At 38.8% G+C, this 26,141-nt stretch overlaps 2 protein-coding genes across 10 annotated transcripts in view; both read left to right on the forward strand.

Annotated features, from left to right (window-relative positions):
- The window catches only part of XPO4 (exportin 4), a 160,510-nt gene extending 154,145 nt beyond the window's left edge, over positions 1-6,365 (forward strand). For 7 of the 8 annotated variants that reach the window (XM_023742451.1, XM_023742452.1, XM_023742448.1 and 4 more), the window contains one exon: positions 1,272-6,365. In XM_023742451.1, coding sequence (XP_023598219.1) covers positions 1,272-1,469 — 198 coding nt within the window. In that variant the 3' untranslated portion in view covers positions 1,470-6,365. The remainder of the gene's footprint in view (positions 1-1,271) is intronic. The other variant, XM_023742449.1, reaches the window with a different exon arrangement.
- Positions 6,366-10,309: 3,944 nt separating this feature from the next.
- Positions 10,310-26,141, forward strand: part of EEF1AKMT1 (EEF1A lysine methyltransferase 1) — a 54,831-nt gene continuing 38,999 nt past the window's right edge. Inside the window, exon 1 of one of the 2 annotated variants that reach the window (XM_023742459.1) lies at positions 10,310-10,374. The gene's annotated coding sequence lies outside the window, so the exon portion shown is untranslated. The other variant, XM_023742458.1, reaches the window with a different exon arrangement.

Genomic DNA, 26,141 nt, shown 5'->3' on the forward strand with positions numbered 1-26,141 from the left:
GCTCTCAACTATAAAGATATGCCATCTGCAGGTGGTACCCACTCTTTCAGGTCTGTTACCTTTCTCTATCATTTGATTTCTTTGATGCTTACTAGGAAGGTAGATTTAATGTCTCCATGTATATAATCCAGTCCATTCTGATTGCCATTTAAAAAACAACAACAAACATATTTATACACTTACGAAAGAGAATGGGGACTTGGGAATGGCTGGGATGATACCTTCCTGGTCTGGCCCCAGAAGCATACCATTTCTTGTGAATAGGGAAATGATTCAAGATTATTCTTAGTCCCCTGTCAGCAGGCCTGTCCCTTGGATAGGGCAGTTAGGGCAGTCACCCTGGCTTCAGACTTGTGGGTAAGGGTTTGGGGTGCTGTACCTTACTGTTCTTTTCCAACTGTGATTAACATTTGGTTTTACCATTTTGGTCTATAATGGTTTCCCAAAAAGCTAATGAAAAATAACGATAGCCCAGCTTTTTTTCCCTCTCCACAATAAGAGAGGTTATCATTGAAAGCTGGCCCAGTTGAGTTTCCCTTAACCCCACACCCACTCCCCTGAATAAAGCTTTATTATGGAGGGTATTTAAAATACCTCCCCTCTCCCCATTCTTGTATGTATTAAGGTCCTTTCCCTGCCCTTTCTCAAGAGCTGCTGGGTACAGAGCTGATTTGGAGCTACAACTGTACAGTCATCCAAAGAGCTCTGCTTCTTTGAGAAAGGACAGAAACATACACCTCCCACGATGCCACCTCCTGCCCGACTCCTGCCTGTATTTGTGAGGATCTTCTATCCTCAGAACTGTGTTGACAAGATGTCTCTATAAACCTCCAGAAAACGGTTGAAAGTCATGTTGCAGGTGTAGGTTATGTATAAAATGCCATAAATGAATAATGTACTTTGAAACACAGAAGAGGCAACACAAGTCGTTGATCATGTGGGCTCTGGAGCCAAACTACCTGGATTCTTGCTTACAAGCCGTGTGATCTTGGCTATAGTACTTCATCTCACTATGTGTCAAAGCCCTCATCTGTAAAACAGGAATATAAATAGTACCTACTTCATAGCATTGTTGTACATATTAAATGAAGTAATTCATGTAAAAGTTTGGCACAGTGCCTAGACTATAGTAAACATTCAATAAGTGTTAGCTATTAAAAAGAGTTGTCAGACTCTGCCTTCTAGGATCCACAGTCCAGTAACCCATATGATCTGCTTGTGTGATATTCTGAGGAAGATATGTTTTTATTTATACATTATCTCTTCAATAGGCTGAATATTCTGAGTTGGTTGAAACACTACTGTCAAGTCAGCAAGACCCAGTTATTTACCAGAGATTAGCTGATGCCTTCAGCAAGCTTACTGCAAGCAGCACTCCCCCAACGCTGGATCGGAAGCAGAAGATGGCCTTTCTAAAGAGTTTAGAAGAATTTATGGCAAATGTTGGTGGCCTCCTTTGTGTAAAATAAATAACAAAACTTTATGCCTAAATTAGATCCTTCCTGCAAAGTGCACTGAATTGCCGAACGTTGACTTGAGTCTTGTTCCTGTTCCTCAGTTCTTTGACCATTTTGGATTTTGGAGAGCCTGAAAGTTTGGTATCTGATACAGCGAAACAGGAGAGGTCAACTTTGAATCAGCTTCTGCTGTTACATGTTAGCCACAATCTGTCATATATGTGTTGTAGATTTTGAACAGTGATTTAAAATTTTCAAAATGAAATTCCATATATGTGCAAACAGATATGGGCACCACAAAATACATACTCAGTGCCTTTTCCCCTTTTATCAAAATATAAGTGGCTAGCCAAAGTTTAGAAATTTTGTTATTAAACATTAGATGGATACATGGTAAGCCAGTGTTTCTCAGAATGTTGTCCATGTATCACCTGCATCACTTAGGAGCTGGTGGGAAAGGCAGATTCTTGGGCCCAAGCCTAGACATTCAGAGTCAGAATTTCTGATTGTTGGTCATTTTAATAAGCTCCCTACCGCCACCCCAAAAGTTTTGAAAATCAATGCAAAAGACACTGAAAACTCTTTTAAGAGGTTTTTTGCTTTCAAACTTTTTTCTTCCCTTTGATGATTAAGTTTGTGATTCAGCAGGAAGAAAAAACAGCACATGCGCTCTCTTATAACATCAACATGGTGTCGCGGGTTTTGTGTAACACAGGTCTCTGTGTCATACTCTGATGCCTGAACTTGAGGAAATTACGTGTATGTTTTTGGTCTGCAAAGAGAACTTTAGGAATGGTAGCCATTTCATTGCCTTAATTTCAAAGAGGAAAATAAAAAAAAAGATTTGTTTTAGTAAAAAATCAAGTCTTGATGCTTCAGAGTTTGTTTAGGGTGTTAGCTGCTATGAACCTGTTGCCCCTTTTGATCATGAAGTATTTATGTGGGTTAATAAGTGAAAGAAAGGCTCATTCATGTGTAGTCTAACTTTGAGTGTGTTTCTATCCAGCCACATAGCCCCTGGCTAATAATCTCTGAATGGCTTGCTTAAGCAATAATTATTTTAAAGGATATAAATTACTGATTCATACAGTCTATTGTACATTGGGGCAACAGGGATAATAATTATGCTAGAGTGGGTGTTATACTCAATCCATAGGAGCTACACAAATTTTATTTAAGAGATTAAAAAGTTTATTTTAGATCCTCTAGTTCGTTTTTTTCTAATCAGGATTTTTGTACTGCTGCCATGCTCCCTTTAATTCTGTATTCCAGCTTCAGTTATGGAAATGAAGACTCATTTTATAATCTGCAGGCATATGAAAAACTGCAATACTAGAATCACACCACAATGACAGATAGAGGGCTCTGTGGTGCAGGTGTGCTTTGGTTCGAGGAGTGGGTTTTCTCTTTCTGCTATGTTCTTGACACCTATATGCAAAACCATCCTTCGAATATATTTTTATATCTGAATTGCATATAGCATATACATCTTTACATGGGATGCTGTGTAAAACTTTGTATAACTGTGCTATTTCAAAGCAGTTATAGTTAACAAAAATGGAGCATCTAAATTACATCCAACCTCTGCATGTGACATTAGATGTGAGTGAATGCAAAGCACAGGGCCATAACTTTTGAAGAACATTTCTCTCTTAATCACACTTCAGGTAGAACAAAAAGGTCTTACAAGACTGCTAGGGGGAGAAAACTAATATCACACTTTATGAAGTATACAATTTTTTTTTTTTTGTATTTTAAAAAATACTTTGAACAATGCATTTATTTTTAGATTTCTTTTGTTTTTCCTTTAAAGAACATGAAGTCATGGGTAGCAGTAATTACTCTGTTTTGATTGTTCTTGGTATTTGCTTCCCAGCTCCCTCAGGCTTTCTCCATAGCTGTGAGTCACATGTATCCATGTGTGTGATAGGAGGCCCTTTGCCAAAGGGTACTGAGATAGGCAACTGGCTGGGTAGGTCTACTGGCCATGACACTATAATCAAGTTACTAGTAAACAACGACGAGTGGGAAGGGAATGCCTCGATAAATAAACAGGCATCTGTATTTAATCATTTTTATCCAGGTGGAAATTCATTTGCTAAATTTGCCCAGAAAATACAGTAGTGCAATTTTATTAGACCAGTTTTAATTAAAACACCACTTACTTCAGATTGGACCAAATAATACTTAAGAGATTGCCAGAATGTTGACTAGTGGCAGACTGGAGGGAAAAGGCCACCATCTTTTTTAGGTAATGGGGATGCCAGGTAATTGCAACGGCTAGGCTGTTTTCAGGGTGTTTGTGTATACGCTTGCCTGATTGGATATTTGTTTAGTTTGGGTCTTGTTTCATTTTGTTCAGTTTTGTCTTTTGTTATGTTTATTAGCTTTTTAGAGGGTTTTCCCCCCTTTTTAAATGCTGTTGGCCCAGTGGTTGTCAAGAACACTGGCTTAATTCTAATAAACTGATTTTACTATTAAGTTAATACTATTAAATTGTTGAAATATTTTTAAAGACAAAAACATTATTTGTGCCCTATTTGATTTTTAGATTGTGTTTTATAAAATCTTTGCTGTTCATATAGCATCTTTTAACCTCTAGTTTTCAATTCATTCTTTGATTTCTCGTTTTATTTTCCTTGGCCCATTTGTTTCCCAAGGTACAATCTCTGAGGGGTCCCAAGGCAAAATCACTAAGGACATTGTAGTTTTATAATTTATATTCATGTAATAGCAACATGTAACTATGTTATTATGGCTCTGTTAAAAAAAGCCTGGTTTGCTGTCATGGTCCTTCTGCTGGCTGGATGGCTACCTCGCTAACTTAACTTCTTGACAGTGTATTTGACAGTGTCCTTTTCAACAGTTAATCAGATCTTTCTCCTTTGCTGTATCTTAAGCTATTGGGAAGACAGTGGCATGTTAACATCACTGCATTAAGTTTTTGTCTGGTATAAAGTGTGATCTTTTATGTAAAAAAAAAAAAAAAAAGTTGCAGTATTTTTCTAACTAATTTTAAGACTTTAATCATATTTCATTATAAACCGTGTATCTATAGTACATTACTCTGTTCAGATAGGTAGTTACTACCTTTTTTTCATAATTTTTCATTTCAAAACCAAATATCTATATGACCTCCCCACATTCAATATTATTTAACAACCCCCTTACTTTGTCTTTTACCTAAAATGTCTTTACATTTCTAGTATCTATTAATACTTGTATAGACCCCTCAAGTATTAAAGGGAACAAGCTGTAAATGTCAAGGATTTCAGGTTTGAGTATCCCAGTATATGGTGTCAGCTAACCTTTAAAATATTATTTTTCGTTACTACAGTTTACCTGTGTTTAGCTTGCCACCTCTGTCATTTGAGGTGGATGTCATTAGACATTACTAAGTTGTCTCTGATGGATGGGTATTGTTACTAGTTCCTGAGTAAAATAGTCACTCTCGGGTCAAAAGGAACCTCTATACTTAGGATTTCTTTAAATCAGAGAAGGAACTGATCTGGATATGAGTTGTTAACATTATAATTTTTTCGTGAATTCTCCTACAGACAACATAATGATTTGAGGATATAATGTTTTCAATTATTTTTAAATGTAAGTAGATTTTCTTTAGCTTGGTAACTATGTTTTGAAAACACTGCATTTAAAATTGTCTTAAACATTGATTTTCTAAAATTTAAAATTGTCTACATTAGGCATATTGTTGAGATTGAGTTGATTTGAAGTACTATGGTTAAAGTTGAACTTTAAACATTTTAATTTAGATGTAAGATACATGAAATATGCCTGATTGATTATAATGAGAACCCATCACTTATTTAGCCAAAGAATATATTTGGTTCAGGTAAAGATACAAACTTAATAATGGGCGTCCATTCTGTTTTAAAGAGGATGGACGCAGGATTCTGTTACTGGCCTCTAGCTCTCCACACGCAAGTCTTTCTAAAGACTGAAATACTCCAAACTGGCTATGCAGAATTGGGAAATATGGCTTGCACATTAGACTCCTCGGGCTCACACCACAGACCATTTGACCACTCATCCATTGTGGTTTTTCTTCACTTATTCCAAGACCCTCCCAGAAGTAGAGGGGTTTTGCTTTCTCTTTTTCAATCTGCATTCTTGGCCCTCTCAGCTATTAGAAGCTGTCATGTACTAAGAGCTCATTTTCCTAGTCTGAAATTAAATACGGCACCTGCACTATGTACTTAATGGGGATCTGGCCTAAGTTGTGTTCTTGGTACAGGCTTCCTGGTGTGGTGTCTTTTACCACGTAGAATTACGACAAATTCCAAATACTGGGTATTGTGATTTGGTTCTCTGTACAAAGAAAGAAGCTCCATGAGGTGACTTTGTGGTTTAATGGTCACAAAATGTTAGCACTGCTACTATTCAGCACGTGTAAAATTTTTTAAATTTATAAATATTAAAATTTTAAACTTACACTAAGACTTTTCAGTTTTTTAAAGAGACCCAGGGACAAGTATACTGTTTAAATATTTACCTCTACTGAACATAATTATGAAGGTATAAAGTTGCATTTGATTTTTCAAAAGATGCTGCAATATGATTTTAAGAAGTAAATCAAGGTTATGTATTGAGCTAGTAACAAGCTGAATATCAAGTTTATAAAATTTTATTTGTATTTTTTAAATCCATGAATGGGAGTTAAAATGTGTCTTTTCACTAAATATTTTTTATTACATTTTTGTTTTGACCATGTGTGATTTGTTCATGGGTATTTAGCTAGACTCTTTTATGAAACTTACTGAAATGGTGCTAGTTTGTTTACCATCATAGGATGATTGACACAGGTAACCTGACACAGTCATTAAAAAAACAGGAAATGAATCTGTATAACTAAAGACTTGCATTACTTTGTAGGACAAGCCCCAACTCTAACAGAATACCCAGTACTCAGAAAGAAAATAAAAATTTTGTTTATATTCTGTAATATTTAGTATGTGTAATTTTACCTCAGCCAACAGTCTTAGGAACAATTTCAGCTATTAGCTAAATCACTGGATTTGGGACACATTTGTAGTAAACATTTTTAGTAGCTTGAGTCATTCTTTTTGGCCTTTTAGGTGAAGTGAAGAATCACCATTCTGTTACATGCTAGACAGACTTTCCACACTTTGCCCAATCTTAAATTTTATGAACATACAGTCTATGTTTTTAAGGAAGATGCAGTTTGAAAATATATTCAAAATTGATTTTGCCTTGAATTCACTGATATGTACTGTTATTTCTTAGGTTATATTCAGACTTAATTCCACTTAAAAGGATGGAGAAAGAAAAATTAGATTGTTTACAAGGACTAGATAAGAGTGTGTTTCCAGTATTTGTTTCTTCTCTCATAACTAAGGGTGGGACCTTAGGCACAGGCCAACCATCCGTCATTTGAGAGAGCCATAAATGATTTTAAAGGTCCTAAATACAAAAATCCATTACTGCTTTTTAAAGACATCTTTAAGATAATGGTACGCTCAAAAAATAGCATAGGTTTATATTGAGTGGCTTATGAATAATGGGAGCCCCGGTGGCACAGTGGTTAAGAGCTCAGGCTGCCAACCAAAAGGTTGGCGGTTGAAATCCACCTGCCGCTCCTTGGAAATGCTATGGGGCAGTTCTACTCTGTCCTATAGGGTCACTATGAGTCAGAATCGACTCAATGGCAATGGGTTAGTTTTTATGATGATTTTGGTGTGATTAGAATATGGGTTTGTTTTGTTTTTAAGCATAGGATCCCAGTCTGCATTCTGTGTAATCTCAAGTGGCAGTTCAGTTATGACTTTCTTTTAAAACTTAAGTAGAAGCAAAGACTGTATTTGATGAAATTATTGAGAAAATTCTTTGCTTGGAAATTCCATACAGCACTTAATAGAAGCATACTGCTTCAGTCCTAGCACATAAATCAACATCCTATTGTGCACCTTCCACGTAAATTATTTTTACTATCCAGCATGAGAGTGAACTAAGTCATTGATGTGTTTCCCAGAGTTGATGAAGAACATGAAACAGAGTTTAAAGAAATATTCTTATTCCCGTATTAGCAGTTTTTGATACTTTGCTAGGTTAGTCTTGCAGATATTCCTTTCAGTCAGCCCAAAATCTTAGGCAGTAATCGTCACTTGCACACCTCCTCGTAACTGTGTTGCCCTAGATGATCTTCTCTGAGGACTGATCTGGTAAAGCTATCTGAAAAGGTAGAGTACAAGACAGAGGCAGAGAGACCTAGATTTAGTTCCTAGCTTGGCCACTTAGGATCTACATGAATTTCCATGGATCTATCATCTATATTGCGGGATCATAAATGCTGTTATTCCCCAAGAAAATTTTTAAAAACAGTGATGTATAAAATACACGTTCAATAAATTCCATTATATTTAAAGATTTTTTTTCTTAAGAACACGTTTTGTTTCATTAGATAAATGTGTCCTAACATGAAGTCTAAGGCCTGATGATCATGAATTTTTAATTCTGTAATATATTCATATTGACAATGTGATCTTAACAGATCTAGTCACAGCCACCATAGTGGTACTGTGATAGAGTTCAGCACACTATTTACTTTTTGTTTTAAATGAGAAAATAGGTTTATTTAAATCCAGTTTCGATTTATGCTGAATATGTTCCTGTTCCTACAACAACAAAAATTTCCTGTGATGCCCAAAGTTTCATACATCACTACTTCTTCATAACTTAGTGTTAATCTAGTTTGTGAGAAATAAAATGGGTTTCTTTACTGTGAATGTAAAGGTTTTAATACACTAATGCTTATTGTGAAGCTCTGAAAAGTCTTAAGCAGATTTTCCTCAGTTTACAGTCTTTCTCAAAGCATCTTATGGGACTGAATTCTACGGAACACGCTTCGGACAATTTCTGAGTAATTTGGTGATAAAGCACTCAAACAATGGAAGAAAAATACCTGTGTTCATTGTAGCTATAGGTAATACAGTAGTTTCTGTTTTTGTTTTTTAAATAGGAAAACTGAGTCTAGTTTCATCTTTATCTTAAAGAGATCTTTCCAGAGTGACTTCTGTTTCTTTTTTTGCATTTGCACCATTTCTACAAGGAATTTGAGTTTTAGATATGAAGTGTAGCAAGATGAACAAAAGTCCTTTCTGAATATGCAAAAGTAATTCTTGAATTGAAATTAATTTGAAAGCATCTTTCAAGTCCAGTTTAACTTGACAAGTAACTTCCCCTTTATTTCAATGAGAATTACTTTGCCTTTGGTATTTAAAATTTTGATATGTGAAAACCATTACGATGCAAATGTTTCACTAGGAAAATATTAATCTTCATGTATTACTGACATGCTGTCTGAGGAATCAGCACTGTTGATAGAGGTATAAAGATCTGAACTTCCTGACATCTTTTGGTCACGTTTAATTATAAAAATACTGTATAGTAAGTGATACACATTACATGAAGGTAACTATTGTGTCTCACATGCTTTTAAAGCAATTGAAGTTCTGAAAGCTTAAATCTGTTTCAAACCAAAAACTATTTAACATAAACTTTTATGTTGAATTACAAGCCAAGGCAGTCTCCTATGTATGGAACACTATGGAAACACTACCTCTGTAAAAAAAAAATATATATTGCCATAAAAGTTGGTTATTACTTGTTTCTTGGTTCATGTTAATTGATTTTTTTTTTTACGTTTGTTTGATATACTTTCTTTCCTGTTCCTTTGCTAAATTACACCTGGTTTTGAAATATTTGGTTTAATGGACTTGTCATCAGTTTGAAATAATCAAAGTCAAATGAAGTATGCTTTGCTATAGACCTGAAAACAATACTTGAAATAGAAATAGAAATTATGGTACACTCAAAGTTATAAACCCAGTGTTTCATGAACCACTGAATCATACCAGATCATACCAGTTGGTAGCTGGCCAATTCATTTATAACCACCTTATACGAGAAAGAATTTAAAGCTGATCAGAATATATAAAACTTAGCAAGATAATAGATAAAGAAAATGGAAAGGAACATAATATAAACTGTTTTGGGGGATGGGAAATACATTACTTACGATTTGGCAACTGCCAAGGTGGAAGAGACCTCTTTTAATAACTGCCTGTTACGTGCTCGGTACTATGCTAGACGTTTTAATATATTTTGCTCAGTGTACTCTAACCTGTTAAGGCTCTAAAGTCAGCTGACCAAAAAGTATCTTACATTTCAGTTCATTTTGATAAAGAATGTTGCTGCGTCACAATTAGTTACCTGCCAAATTAGTAGCTGGTTTTATTTCCGTGTGAAGACACCTGTCTACAACATCCGTTTCACACACCAATTAGATCTTGCACTCTTTTACACCTTTTGTATTCTTCACAGCAAACCCCAGAATGAAAAATGCTTACTGATAAACTTAGATTAACCACAGTAAACTTAGAAAGGCAATGATCCTGAGAAAGAAATCTGATTAAGGTGCACGGTTTTTTCTTTCAGGTTTTAAGTTTCTTCTCTAATCCTGTTAGTGTTATAAAGCCTCAATTTAATATCTTAGTTAACGTCTCCAAGGGAATAGAAGAGACAGACGAAGTCTTGAGCAACTGAAAACCTACATTTGCTCTCGGTGCTATTTTGCTATAGCATTTGGGTTTCTTAAAATGCGCTTAACTTGAAGTAAATCTAATTAAAACCTTACTTTTTTTTTTTTCATTGCCATCATCCTTGGAAGTAACTGATCAGATGGAAAAATGTGCGGGAACTCCGAGCAACTCAGTCCTTGAGAACGAGGTAAACGCCCGGGTCGAAATGCCAGTGGAAAACTGCACTTCCGGCCTTCCACACTTACACGGGCAAGGACCTCTGCGCATGCGCGCGCGGGTGTAGCTGGCCCCGCCCACGTCCCTTCCCCTCCGTTGGGTGCGACTGCGCACACCGGGCGGTGAGTGCTCGCGCTGTGGTGGGTGTCGGGGCGTCTCCTGCTCAGGGGATTTAGGTTGGTTTTGGGTCTTTGTTCGTTGTTTCCCTCTTCCCTTTCCCAGCGGATTGAGGGAGTGGGGGCGGGGGAATGGCAGACGAGCTGAAGCCGAGCGGGGGGCCTGGTTCCTGGTTGGCGCGGGGAGGTTGGGTGCTGAGGGGAGCATTAACCTTCCAGGCCCGGCGGCACGTGGAGAACCCCGGACCGGGTCTTGCCCCTTATTTACGTTCGATGAACGAGGCTGAGCAGTGTGCAGACAGGCGTCTCTGTTTATTACTGGACGACAGTCATTCTCTCAGCAACTGTTAATTGAGGGCAGTTGAGGCAGGTACTGTGCTAAATCAAAAAAAAAACAAAAAAAAACACCAAACCCTTGCCGTCGAGTTGATTACTACTCATAGCGACCCTATAGAATAAAGTGAAACGTCCGCATAGGGTTTCGAAGGAGCGGCTGGTAGATTTGAACTGCTGACCTTTTGGTTAGCAGCTATAGCTTTTAGCCACTGTGCCACTAGGGCTCCACCAGATATTTTAGCGCATGAAATTGAGAAATCTAAAAAACATACGATTTAGGTCTTCATCATGAGTAAAATTAAGTGTGTTGGTTTGTCACAAACTGAATAGATTACATTTTCAGACTCTTGTAACTAAGTCCAGAAAAAACTAGCTGCTTATCGCGCTTAATATAAGGTTCTTAAAATCACTAACATACAGAGTTAACCTGAAATCCCTGAAGCTTTTCTAGGAGCCAGGGGCCCCTAGCACTGTGCTAGGGCCGGGAATAAAGTTGGATACAGGAGGCCTCGGCTCTCCCAGCAGACAGACAAGGAAATGAGGAATTTGGCCGTGCAAGAGCCGCGTCTGGTGCAGTGTAAGTGCTGTGATTCCAGAAGTACAGCAGGGATATAGTAGGGAACCTACCCGGGTTTGGGGATGTATATCAGACCAGAAGGGTGTCTTGATAGACACCCTTGTTGTGTGTTCATGGGGGTATCAAAATTCATTGCCTTGTACATACTGTAGGTAAATTTTACTGCAATTTTTTTAAAGTTAAAAAAAATTGAATAGTAAAAAAATTGAATTGTAGAAAGCAAGAGGGAGGGAACGTTTCAGGCAGGGAACCACATTTGCAAAGAAGAAAATTAAAGAGTATGGGCCAAGCTTTTCTGACAGTCGGATTAAGGGTAGAATCATAGTGCAATATATGAAAAGTATTTAGAGAACATATAGCCCAGTCTCCTCCATTCATAGAGGAAGCTCACAGACTAGCCCAAGTTTTCCCAGCAGTTTAGTCAGGCATCTGGTTGAATCCTAGATTATTATTCTTTCCACTGGATCACACTACCTTGATCTAAATTTATTGGAGAAGGCAATGTGGTACTGTGTAAAATTATTCAATAGGAAGGTCTTGCTTTAAGAAAATGGTATGTGGAAGTTGAGGAATGGCATGTGATTATACATTTGAAATGTGATTGGATTTACACATTACTACTTAGTATTACATTAGTTATATAAAGTACTGTTTAAAGAAATGGAGTCTAACCACGGCCCATTGGTGTTGTGTGCCCTCCAGTCCATTCCAACTCATAGCAACCCCATAGGACAGGGTAGAACTGCCCCATAGGGTTTCCTGGACTGTAACCTTCACTATCATCTTTGCTTAAAAAGTACAACCAAAATGCTCCTTGGAAGCGAGGACGCCAAGACTTCATCTCAAGTACTTTGGGCATGTTATCAGGAAGGACAAGAACTCAGAGAAGGACATCGTGCTTGGTAAAGCAGAGGGTCAGCGAAAAAGAGGGAGACCCTCAACAAGATGGATTAACACAGTTGCTGCAACAGTGAGTTCAAACATAGCAACGATTGTGAGGATGGCAAAGGACGAGGTCACTATGAGTTGGAACTGACTCGACAGCACCTAACAACAGTTTTTAGTGGAGCAGATCACTGGGTCTTTTCTCCCTTGGAGCAACTGGTGGGTTCCAACCTCCAACCTTTCGATTAGCAGCTGAGCACTTAACCACTGTACTACCAGGGCTCCTTTCCACAGCCCATCAGGAACCTGCTAATCTTTGCTGATGCTGCAAATTGATGTGTCCACTGCTTTGCTCATGCTGTTCCTTCTTAGTGTAATCCTCACTCTTTATTCCTCTCCCTCAAGGCTAAGGTTAAATCCACCTGCTTTTGCACTTCTACCTCTTCCCATCCATGCCCTGCACTTTGGTCCCGTGGCACTGAACGGCAGTCTCTATTAGAGAGTTATCACTATTATTTGTCTATGAACAGGGTTTCTCAACCTCTGCACTGTTGTATTTTGGGCTGGATGATTCTTTGTTACCAAGGGTTGTCCTATGAATTGTAGGATATTTAACAGCATCCTTGAGCTCTACTGAATAGATGCCGGTGGCACTCTCCCTAGTTAACGACAACCAAAATGCCTCCAGACATTGCCAGATGTTTCCCTGGTGGTTAAAATCACCCCTGGTTGAGAACCACTGATCTGGAGTATGAGCCACATGAGGCTCAAAGTCAGTTTACAATACAGCACTGCCCAACTTTGCCTTGAAAATCTCTTTCACAGTGATACTACAAACCCACTTACAAATTATTCTAAAATGCAAAATATATGTTATAGAAGTGATGTAAATCTAAAAAAAAAAGTTTTTAACTAAGGTGATACTGCTTAATGGATAAGGAGTTTTACTTTGGAGTGATGGAAATATTTTGGAACTTGATAGAGGTGGTGATGATTACATAACATTGTAAATGTACTAAATGCCACTGACTTGTTCACTTTAAATTTTATGTTTTGTGCATTTTACCTCAATAAATTATTTTTTTTTAAAAAACTAAAGTTTATTTAATTTTTAGTAATGTTCATTATATAAAGTTTTTAGTTTTTACATTTAATAAGTGATGCACTATAAAACTCAATAATGTAGAAAACAGTCTATGATATGCTATAATTGCAATCCCTTCCACACTCCATGTGTTCCCCATTGCTCTTATCTCAATCTAACATTATACAATTTATTTATGTTGTTCATAGTCTGTCACTGCCCTACTAGAATGTAAGCTCCAACAGCACAGGGACTTTAAATTCCAGCACCAAGAATGGTGCTTAGTACATGGTACTTCTCTTGATAGATGATTATCAAATAAATAACACTGGGAAACTTTAAAATAAACTTTTGCGATCCAATTCATGCTAAAATATATTGACATTTAACTGCCTTTTATAGCCATGAAACTACAGGTTTTTTGGGGGTTTTATCTAAATTTTATTTATTTTATTGTTGAGAATACACAGCAAAGCATACACCAGTAGTTTCTACATGGACAAGTTAGGGACATTGATTACATTCTTTGAGTTGTGCAACCATTCTTCACCTTCCTTTTCTGAATTGTTCCTCCGTTAACATAAAATCAGTGCCCCCAAGGTTCCTTTCTAATTTTTCGAGTTGATGTTGTCAATTTGATCCCATATAGATAGTTCTTAAAAGATCATAATGCTCAAGGCAGACATTTTTTACTAGTTAAGCTAAACTTTTTTATTGACTCTGCAAAGGCATTCGAATGTGTGGATCGTAACAAATTATGGATAATATTGCGAAGAATGGGAATTCCAGAACAAGTAATTGTGCTCATGAGGAACTTGTTCTTAGACCAAGAGGCAGTTCAAATAGAATGAGGGGATACTGCATGGTTTAAAGTCAAGAAAAGTGTGCGTCAGGGTTGTATCTTTTCTCCATACTTACTCTATCAGTATGCTAAGCAAATAATCTGAGAAGCTGGACTATATAAGGAAGAATGCAGCATCAGGACTGGAGGAAGACTTATTAACAACCTGCGTTTTGCAGATGATGCAGCCTCACTGAAAAGTGAAGAAGACCTGAAATACTGATGGAAGTCAAAGACCACAGTCTTCAGTATGGATTATACCTCAACATAAAGAAAACAAAAATCCTCACAACTGGACCAATAAGAAACATCATGATAAATGGAGAAAAGATTGAAGTTGTCAAGGATTTCATTTTATTTGGATCCACAATCAACGCCCATGGAAGCAGCAGTCAGGAAATCAAATGACGTATTGCATTGGGCAGATCTTCTGCAAAAGACCTTTTCAAAGTGTTCAAAAGCTGAGATGTCACTTTGAGGACTAAGATGTGCCTGACCCAAGCCATGATGTTTTCATATGCATGGAAAAGTGAATAAAGAAGACCAAAGAAGAAATAATGCCTTTGAGTTATAATGTTGGCAATGAATATTGACTATACCATGGACTGCCAGAAAAACGAATCTGTATTGGAAGAAGTATAGCATGAATGCTTGTTAGAAGCAAGGATGGCAAGACTTCGTCTCACATACTTTGGACATATTATCTATCAGAAGGGACCACTCCCTGGAGAAGGACATTGTGCTTGGTAAAGTATAGGGTCAGCGAAAAAGAGGAAGACCCTCAATGAGATGGACTGCCACAGTGGCTGCAAAAAATGGGCTCATGCATATCAACAATTGTGAGGATGGCGCAGGACCAGGCAGCGTTTTGTTCTGTTGTACATAGGGTCACTATGAGTCAGGACCGACTCGACGGCACCTAACAACAACAAGCTAAATTATTGTTCAGTTTTAAGATGACTTCAGGGGATATTTTTGGTTTAAGGTTTAGAGATTATCTCAGGGCAATAGATTCAGGGGTTCATCTACTCTCCGTGGCTCCAGAAAGTCTCGAGTCCATGAGAATTTGAAATTCTATTCTGCATTTTCCCCTTTTGATCAGGATTCTTCTATGGAATCTTTGATCAAATGTTCAATAATGGTAGCCAGGCACCATCTGTTTCTTCTGGTCTTATGGTAAAGGAGGCAGTTGTTCACAGAGGCTATTAGCCACAAATTCCATATCCTCCTCCTATTCGTGACTCTCCTTCCTCTGTTGCTCCAGGTAAATAGAGACCAATTGTTGTGTCTTGGATGGCTGCTTGTAAGCTTTTAAGACCCTAGGCACTACGCAACAAGCTAGGAGGTAGAAGAGAAGCACTAAATGTGTTATTAGGCCAAATAACTGGTATGCCTCATGAAATCATGATCCTAAACCTCCAAACCAAGGAACCAAATCCCATGAGGTGTTTGGTTGTACATAAGCAGCCTCAGAAGCTACTCTTAAAATATACAGTTTGTAAATGGGCAGCTCCTGTCAAGAGGCAAAATGAGAAGGCAGAGAGGGTCAGGAGCTGGTTGAATGGACACGGGAAATCTGGAATGGAAAGGAGGAATGTGCTGTCAGAGTATGGGGAGAGCAACAAGGGTCACATAACTATGTATAAATTTTTGTATGAGAGACTAACTTCAATTGTAAACTTCACTTCAAGCACAACAATAAAATGAAAAAGTCACTGAAAAAAAAAAAATCTAGGTGAAGAGCCAACTTAGAACTCCTGCTGGGTGGGAGTGGGGAGAAAGTTATATATATATATATATATACATACAGTTTTTTTTTAAACTGCTCTTTTGAATTCTTTGATTTGTACTTAAAGTCAACTGGTTTCTTTTTATGGTCTTCATGTCTTATTTTTAAATGATTAGGTAATAGGTTTCAGACTGCTCTTTGAAAGACCTTCACAGATGGAGCTGTGGAAGATGTGTAGTACTGCGGTGCAGTTAATTACTTTTGTGTGTGGTCTTTCTAGCCATGGTCTTGTAACTCCCACCCCAGGTGATTGTGTGATAGGGTAATTGTGGCCTACCAAGGGGATTGGTCAGTTTTGCCTTAAAAGAGAGCCAATTCCAGAGCAGAGGGGAGGCTCCTGCCACCACCAAGGAAGAACAACTAGGAGCGGAGAGTGTGTCCTTTGGACCAGGGATCCCTGCTCTGAGAAGCTCCTGGAAGCAGGGGAGAGAGAGCAAGCTTAACCCTGAAGCCAGGGAGAAGCGGTGACAGGAGAGACTTGGCAGCAGAGACCTGGCAGGAGGAGAGGGTGCAGTGGGCTTCCTGGCCCATGGAGAGAGAAAGCTTGAGTGCCTTTGGGGAGAGGCCTAGGGCCAGGGAGAGGCATGCCTATGAGCACGGTTGGAAAGAGGCTGTCCTGGTGGAAGGACTGTATCCTGAGTGTTCCTGAGCCCGAATTATAACTATTACTTCCCTAATAAGCCTCATAATCGTGAGTATGGTCTGTGAGTTCTGTGTGGCCATTGCAGTGAATTATCAAACCCAGCAGAGAAGTAGAGAGTGCTGTGTGAGGGACTGTTGGTGTCAGAATTGGTAAAGATGGCAGAGAGGAGGCTTGTCTGGCCTCCACCTCATGGGAGTCAGCCTTGCGCTGTTGATCTTGTTTCTCCTTCCCCCTTGTGGGGTTAGAGAAGGTCAGACACTGCCCCCAAGCCCTTTTTACAAGTACTAATCAAAGTTGAAATATAATTGAAAGATTTCTGTGTATATCAAGGATATACATAGACACACATATGCTTATTCACACAGAAACACACGCACTTTTTCCTTCAATTGTAGTAGTATTGTAGTATGGTCATGAACTAGTTGTACTATCAGCTGTCAGGAGACACTGAATTTTAGTAGTTACCTAGTTCTTTTCCTAAGTGAAAGGAACTCTCAATCCTGAAATTTTTTCATATTTGCAGATCAGTTTGCTATGTTTTCTCAGTCTTTCTTAGTTTGGCATGTGTACACACTTCCACTTATCTTTGGAATTACAACTTGAAAATTCCCCATCCTGATAGCTCCTAGTATTCTTTGCTGAAAATGTATTCTTTGTGCTTATTGCAGTAAACTAGAAGCCTTCATTTGAAGCCTTCACCATTCCTTGGTGGAACTGCTACGGACACCCCTATGTTGACTTAAATTATCATTATATTCTAATTTTATAAATTCAGAAGTAGATAATTTGTCATGCTTTTGATTCTTACATGACTATAGAACTAAACACATTTTCAAATTAAATACAAACAAAACTGTGAAACAATAAAATTCTGATTAAAAGTTTAGTGTGAAGACTTTTGTTGCAATTTATAGTACTGAGAGTAGGCAGTTCTTTTGAGATTTGTGTTCCTTGAACTGCATATTGAATCAGTTATTTTATCACTTGCTGAAAATGCTGTTTCCTCTGCCTTGAATGTGTTTCCCCCTTTATTTGCCTAAGTGAGAACTTATTATTTAGATCCCAACTTTAAAAAAAAAACTGCATAGAAACAAAAGTTTATTAGTGGTTACCAGTAGCAGTGGGGAGGGAGAATGGGAGTTATTGCTGAAGGGTACAGAGTTACTGTTTGGGGTGATGAAGATATTTTGGAAATGAGTAGTAGTGATGGTAGCACAACATGGGAAATGTAAGTGGTTAAAATAGCAAACTTTTTGTTATATATATTTTACCACAATAAAACATTTTTAAAGGTATTTTAAGTGATCTATTCTAATAAATTAATAGATGGAATATCTACATCTTGAGATGTGTGTGTGCATGCATTACAAATAGATTGCAATGGAATTTCTCAAACTTTTAAAACTACAGTCCACAAGTTTTGCATCATGACAGATGACCTAGTTCACTCATGCGTACATGTGTGGGTATACTGAAACAGGTTTCACAAAGCAGTACTTTTTTTATAAAAAATAATTTATTAAGGCAAAATTCACATAACAGAATTAACCATTTTAAAGTGAACAATTCAATGGCATTTAGTACATTCATAATGTTGTGCAACCCTTATTTAATTCAAAACATTTTCATCACTCCCAAGTAAAATCCCTTACCGATTAAGCAATTTTTCCCAGTTTTACCCTCCTCATATTCTCTGGCAACCACCAATCTGTACTTTGTCTCTGTAAGTGTACATATTCCAGATACTTCATATAAACGGAATCATACAAAATGTGACCTCTGTGTCTGGCTTCTTACACTTACTATAATATTTTCAAGTTTAATTCACTTTAGAATGTGTATCAGTACTTCATTCATTTTATGGCTGAATAAGTATTCCATTGTATGTACATACCCCAGTTTGTCCATTCATTCATTGATGGACATTTGGGCTGTTTGTACCTTCTGACTACTGTGAATAGTGCTGCTATGAATTTGTGTGAAAATGTGCTGGTATGAGTACCTGTTTTCAATTCTTTCAACTCTAGGAGTAAAATTGCTGGGTCATATAGTAATTCTCGCATTCATTTTGGCACGACTCAGAATGAAAAGAAAAAGCTGTAAGCATCCACTAATAATTGGAATGTGGAATGTACGAAATACAAATCTGTGAAAATGAGAAGTTGTCAAAAATAGAATGGAACACATAAAGATTGATATCCTAGGCAATAGTGAGCTGAAATGGACTGGTAGTGGCCATTTTGAATTGGACAATCATGCCAGGAATGACAAACTGAAGAGGAATGGCGTTGCATTGATCGTTGAAAATAACATTCCAAGGTCTACCCTGAAGTACAGTGCTGTCAATGATAGGATAATATCCTTATGCCTACACCAAAGACCAATTAATATGACTGTTACTCAGATTTATGCACCAACCACTATGGCCAAAGATGAAGAAATTGAGGATTTTTACCAACTTCTACCACCTGAAATTTATCAAACATGCAATCAAGGTGCATTGATAATTACTGGTGATTGGAAAGCGAAAGTTGAAAACAAAGAGAAAGATAAGTAGTTGGAAAATATGGCCTTGGTGATAGAAACGATGTTGGAGATTACCTGATAGGATTTTGCAAGACCAGTGACTTCCTCATTGCAAATACCTTTGCTCAACAGCATAAACAGCAACTATACACATGGACCTCACAAGAAGAAATACAGAGAAATCAAGTCGATTACATCTGTGGAAAGAGACGATGGAAAAGCTCAATGTCCTCAGTCAGAACAAGGCCAGGGGCCAACTGCGGAACAGACCATCAATTGCTCACATGCAAGTTCAAGTTGAAGCTGAAGAAAATTAGAACACGTCCACCAGAGCCAAAATACAACCTTGTGTATATCTCACCTAAATTTAGAGACCATCTCAAGAATAGATTTGATGCATAGAACACTAATGATTGAAGACCAGACAAGTTGTGGAATGACAGCAAGGACATCATACATGAAGAAAGCAAAAAGTCATTAAAAAGACAGGAAAGAAAAGACCAAATGGATGTCAGAAAAGACTCTGAAACTTGCTCTTTAACATAGAGTAGCTAAAGTGAATGGGACAAATGATGAAGTAAAAGAGCTGAACAGAAGATTTCAAAGGGCAGCTCGAGAAGATGAAGTACTTTAATGAAATGTGCAAAGACCAGGAGTTATAAAACCAAAAGGGAAGAACAGGCTTGTCATTTCTCCAGGTGAAAAAACTGAAGAAAAATTCAAACCTTGAGTTGCAGTATTGAAGGGTTCTGTAGGGAAAATATTGAACAAAGCAGGAAGCGTCAAAAGAAGATGGAAGTAATACACTAAGTCACTGTACCAAAAAGAATTGGTCAGCATTCAGCCATTTCAGGAAGTAGCATATGATCAAGAACCGATGGTACTGAAGGAAGAATTCCAGGCTGCACTGAAGGCAGTGGACAAAAACAAGTCTCTGGAAATTAATGGAATACCAATTGAGATGTTTCAGCAAACGGGTGCAGTGCTGGAAGTGCTCATTTGTCTGTGCTGAGAAATTTGGAAGACAGCTACCTGAACGACTGACTGCAAGAGATCTATATTTGTGTCCATTCCAAAGAAAGGTGATCTAACAAAATGTGGAAATTATTGAACAATATCAATATCATCCACAAGAAAAATTTTGCTGAAGATCATTCAAAAGCGGTTGCAACAGTACATCAACAAGGAACTGCCAGAAATTCAAACTGGATTCAGAAGAGGACATGGAACAAGGAATATCATCGTTAAAGTCATATAGATCTTGGCTGAAAGCAGAGAATACCAGCAAGATGTTTACCTGTGGTTTATTGACTATGCAAGGGCTTTTGACTGTATGGCTCATAACAAATTATGGATAACATTGCAGAGACTGGGAGTTCCAGGGCACTTAATTGTGCTCATGAGGAACCTGTACATAGACTAAGAGACAGTTGTTGGAACACAACAGGGGGATACTGTGTGGTTTAAAGTCAGGAAAGATGTGCATCAAGGTTGTATACTTTCACCATACTTATTCAATCTGTATACTGAGCAAATAATCAGAGAAGCTGGACTGTATGAAGGACACAGCATCAGGATTGGAGGAAGACTCATTAACAACCTGCAGTATGCAGATGATACAACCTTGCTTGCTGAAAGCGAAGGGGGCTTGAAGCACTTACTGACAAAAACCAAGGACTACAGCCTTCAGTAAGGATTGCACCTCAACATAAAGAAAAGAAAAATCCTCACAGCTGGGCTGATAAGCATCACCATGACAAAAGGAGAAAAGATTGAAGTTGCCAAGGATTTCATTTTACTTGGATCCACAGTCAACTCCCATGGAAGCAGCAGTCAGGAAATCAAATGACATATTGCATTGGGCAGATCTGCAAAAGACCTCTTTAAACTGTTCAAAAGGAAAGATGTCACTTTGAAGAGTAATGTGTGCATGACCCAAGCTGTGGTATTTTCTTTTCAATCACCTCATATGCATGTGAAAGCTGGACGGTGAATAAGGAAGACTGAAGAAGAATTGATGCTTTTGAATTATGGTGTTGGCAAAGAATATTGAAAATACCATGGACTACCTGAAGAATGAACAAATCTGTCTTGGAAGAAGTACACAGCCAGAATGCTCCTTAGAAGCAAGGATGGCGAGACTTTGTCTCATGTACTTTGGACATGTTATCAGGAGCTATCAGGAGGGCCCAGTCCCTGGAGAAGGACATCATGCTTGGTAAAGTAGAGGATCAGCAAAAAAGAGGATGACACTCAATGAGATGGGTTGACACAATGGCCGTAACAGTGTGCTCAAGCATAACTACGATTGTGAGGATGATGCAGGACCGGGCAGTGTTCCATTCTTTTGTACACAGGATTGCTGTGAATGAGAAGAGACTCGACAGCACCTTAACAACAACATCATAGTAATTCTAACTTTTTGAGGAACGACCAAACTTTTTCCACAGTGGAGGAACCATTTTACATTCCAGCCAGCAATGTGCAATGGTTCCAATTTCTCTATATCCTCACCAATACTTACTGCTTTCTTTTTCTTTTTTTTTTTAATTATAGCCATCCTAGTGGATGTGAAGTTGTACCTTATTGTGGTTTTGATTTGCATTTTCCTAATAACTAATGATGTTGAGCATCTTTTCATGTTATTTTTCTGCCATTCTTATATCTTCTTTGGAGAAAAGTTTATTCAGATCCTATCCTGATTTTTTAATCAGGTTGTTTGTCTTTTTGTTGTTGAGTTGTAAGAGTTCTTTATGTATTCTGAATACTAGACCCTTATCAGATATATGATTGACAAAGATTTTCTCCCAATTGGTAGGTTGTCCGTTCACTTTTCTTGATAATGCCTTTGATGCACAAGTTCTTAATGTGATGCAATCCAGTTTATCTACCGTGATCATTGAGGTTGTGTGTCAGCTTGTTTGGGCCATGATTCTCAGTCGTTTGGCAGTTACGATGTAGTTTGGCAGTCATATAATGATGTAATTCCCTCTGTGATGAGATCTGATATAATGTGATCACCTCCATGATGAAATCTGCTATAAGGAGCCAGTCAGTTGAAAGGGAATTTCCTTGGGGGAGTGGCCTGCATCCTATATAGGTGGACTTCCTGGCAAGGCTCGTGGGCTATTACTTGCTCTGGCTCCTGTTCATCTGACCTCCAGTTCTTGGGACTTGAGCTAGCAGCTTACCTGCTATCTTGCCTGCCAGTCTTGGGATTCATCAGTCTCTGCCGACTATGACCAAAGCCGTGCTGCCTACCTGCTGATCTTGCATTTGCCAACCTCTGCAGCTACATGAATCAGTAGTAGCCACCAGCCTGACCTACAGGCTTGAATTTTCCAGCCTCTACAACTGTGTGAGCCTTGATATAAATCACTGTATATATTTATACACTGTCTTAGTCATCTAGTGCTGCTCTAACAGAAATACCACAAGTGGATGCCTTAACAAAGACAAGTTTATTCTTGTAGCCATGGTCCAGTAGGCTACAAGTCCAAATTCAGGACATCAGTTCCAGGGGGATGCTTTCTCTGTCAGCTCTGGAGGAAGGTCTGTGTCATCAATCTTCCGTTGGTCTAGGAGCTTCTCTGCGCAGGAACCTCAGGTCTAAAGGACAGGCTTTGCTCCCAGCACCGCTTTCTTGGTGGTATGAGGTTCCCAACTCTCTGCTTGCTTCCCTTTCCTTTTATCTCTTGAGAGATTAAAGGTGGTGCGGGCCCGACCTAGGGAAACTACATTGGATGAGGGATGTGACCTGGGTAAAGGCAGTGTTACAATCCCGCCCTAATCCTCTTTAATGTAAAATTACAATGACAAAATGGAGGACAACCACATAATACTGGGAATCATGGCCTAGCCAAATTGATAACACACATTTTTAGGGGGACATAATTCAATCCATGACATACACTTTACTAGTTTTGCTTCTCTAGAGAACCCAAGCTAAGACATTTGGTATCAGGAGTGGTTCTACAGAAACAAAATTGTAAGGATGAGTTTTCTAAATTGGTTCTAAAGTCTGATTAGTCTGAAAGATGTTGATAACTCTGCTTCCAGTAGTAAAGAGGGCACTGCTAATCCATGGCATGAGGTGGCAATAGAAATATGTAAAATATCACCACCGGTAGATCAAGTATTGGTGAGAGGCAAGGCTCTGGGGGATGCATGTTTGATATCTTTCTACAATTTTGTCGTAATGAGAAGTATAAGGAAGCTGGTTAGTTGATCCTACTTTCGCTAGACAAAGTAGTGAAAGAAAGAAGCTCAGGGCTTCAGAGTCAAAGCTGAGACATTGCATAAACAACTTCAACTTTTCCACTTGTGCCTTGAAAGAAAGCCTTATTTCTTGTAGTAACAGAGCTGATACTGCAAAAAGCAGACTCCGAGTTGTAAAAGAGTGGGTGAATTGCAACACCAACTGAATTCCCAACATTGAGTGGTATCTGAAGTTTAAAGTGAGGGCATTGATTGGAAAGAAATGGGTTCCTGAAACGTAGGGTGGGGACATATGGGCAGATAATCAGGAAGCTGGGAACACTGAGCCCCAAAATTCTGTTGAATCACTCCTGCCAACAGAACCAGCTCTCACTCCCATCTGAAGAGATTGCTAAGCCACCCTCCCCAGTAAAACGATTAACACCTCTACTCCCATCTGATATGATTAAACCAACTGTGTCTGAAGAGCCTTTGTCTGAGTCATTGCCTGGGGCATCACCTGAGGCAGATGCCTTACAATACAATGCTGAACGTTCTCAAAATGTATTCCAACCACTCGTTTTGGTTTCTAGACCTATAACTAGACTTAGTTCCAGCAGCTCCAAAAGGTGAAGTACAGAGTGACCCAGGAGGAGATACGCTACACTCTAAAAGAACTACTTCACTTTTCTAATAGGTACAAACAGAAACCTGGGGAATATGTGTGTGAATGGCTATTAAGGGTGCAGGATAATGGTGCAAGGGACATAATGATGGATCCATCTGAGTGTATTGATATGGGCCCACTAAGCACAGATTGGGGCCTTGGTTGCGCAGTGGTTAAGAACTCAGCTGCTAACCAAAAGGTTAGCAGTTCGAATTCACCAGCCACTCTTTGGAAACCCTATGGGGCAGTTCTACTCTGTCCTATAGGGTGACTGTGAGTTGGAACCAGCTCAGTGGCGCCTAACAACAAGAAGCACAAATTCTTCCTTTAATGTTTCAGTTTGAGAAGAAAAGATCTAATAGTTAATTTGATTGGGTCGCTGAAGCATGGATTACATGGTGGCCTACCCTAAGTCAAGTTGAAATACCAGACGTGCCTTGGTATACTGCAGAAGGAGGTATCCATAGCCTTAGGAAAATTGGCATGTTAGATTGGATTTATCAGCTTAGACCCACAGACCCACACATAGAGTGCACAGAGGATACATCTTTGCCACAACAGTGAGGAACAAGTTTATGAAGGGAGCCCCAGCATCCTTGAAAATTTCTGTGATTTGCTATTTTATGTAAGTTCAGATTTGACAGTGGGACTGCCCTAACTGAACTAAGACACCTAACTACAGTGGGGCTGATTGGACCCCGTGGTTGTAGGGGCCAAGTGGCAGCACTCAGTTGACAAAGACAGGGTGAGCATGGTTACCGTAATGGACAGCAGAGTTAAAACAGCCATCAGAATAGTCTGACTCATAAGGGCTTACGGCATTGGCTACTTAGTCCTGATGTCCCTAGGAGTGAAGTAGGTAATCTAAATATTGATATGTAAAAGCAGGAGAATTCTAGGTCAAGTGAACAGTCTAACTCGAATCACCAGAATAGTCACAGTCCCTCAATCAATTCTTAGGCTTGAGCGAGTTTAAAGACCCACAACCCCTTGAATAAAGGGGAGGCCGAGTCCCCTTAAGGAAGGACTCCGCTACTATGCCAAAAACTTAAATACTGTTAATCATTCTCCCAGCCTTCCCCAAATGGATCTATGCTCTTTACTAGAGGAAATAGACTTTTGGGGGATTACTGGATACTGGCCCTGAACTGACACTTAATTCCAAGATACCCAAAACGTCTCTGGCCCATCAGTCAGAATGGAGACATATGGAGGTCAGATTATTAATGGAATCTTAGTTCATGCCCATCTCAGAGTAGGTCCAGTAGGTCCCTGAACCCATCCTGTAGTGATTTCCCCAGTTCCAGAATGTATAATTCGAATAGATATATTCAGGAACTGGTGGAGCCCCCACATTGGATCCCTGACAAATGGGATAAGGGCTATTATGGTAGGAAAAGCCAAGTGGAAGCCATAGAACTGCCCCTACCTAGGAAAATAGCAAAACCAAAAAGTAATAAACCAAAAGTAATACCACATTCCTGGAGAGATTGCAGAGATTAGTGCCACCATTAAGTACTTGAAGGATGCAACAGTGAGTGGTGATTCCCACCACATCTCCATTCAGCTTGCCTATTTGGCCTGTGCAAAAAAACAGATGGATCTTAGGGAATGACTTAATGAAAAACTTAACCAGGTGGTGACTTCAATTGCAGCTGCTGTTCCGGATGTGGTTTCATCGCTTGAGCAAATAATACATCTCCTGGTACCTGGCATTCGGCTTTTGATCTAATGCCTTTTTCTCGATACATGTTTTGAAGGACCACCAGAAGTAGTTTGCCTTTAGCTGGCAAGGCCAGCAATACACGTTCAATGTCCTACCTCAGAGCTATATCAACTCTTCGGCCTTACATCATAATTTAGTCCACACCTTTACCTTTACTCGATCACCTTTACCTTCCACAAGACATCACACTGGTCCATTATATTAATGACATTATGCTTATTGGACCTAGTAAGGAAGCAGTATCAGAGGAGGATTTTAACAATCAAGTGGATAGGATGACACATTTTGTGGAAACCAGTTATCCTCTTTCCCCAGTTACTCCCGTCATTGCTCAATGGGCTCATGAACAAAGTGGCCATAGTGACAGGAATGGTGGTTATGCTTGGGCTCCACAACATAGACTTCCGCTTACAAAGGCCAACTTGACTACAGCCATTGCTGAGTGCCCAGTCTGCTAGTAGCAGACACAAACACTGAGTCCCTAGTATGGCACCATTCTTCC

Source organism: Trichechus manatus, unplaced genomic scaffold (genome assembly GCF_000243295.1).
Source record: "Trichechus manatus latirostris isolate Lorelei unplaced genomic scaffold, TriManLat1.0 scaffold00210, whole genome shotgun sequence".
NCBI lineage: Eukaryota > Metazoa > Chordata > Mammalia > Sirenia > Trichechidae > Trichechus > Trichechus manatus.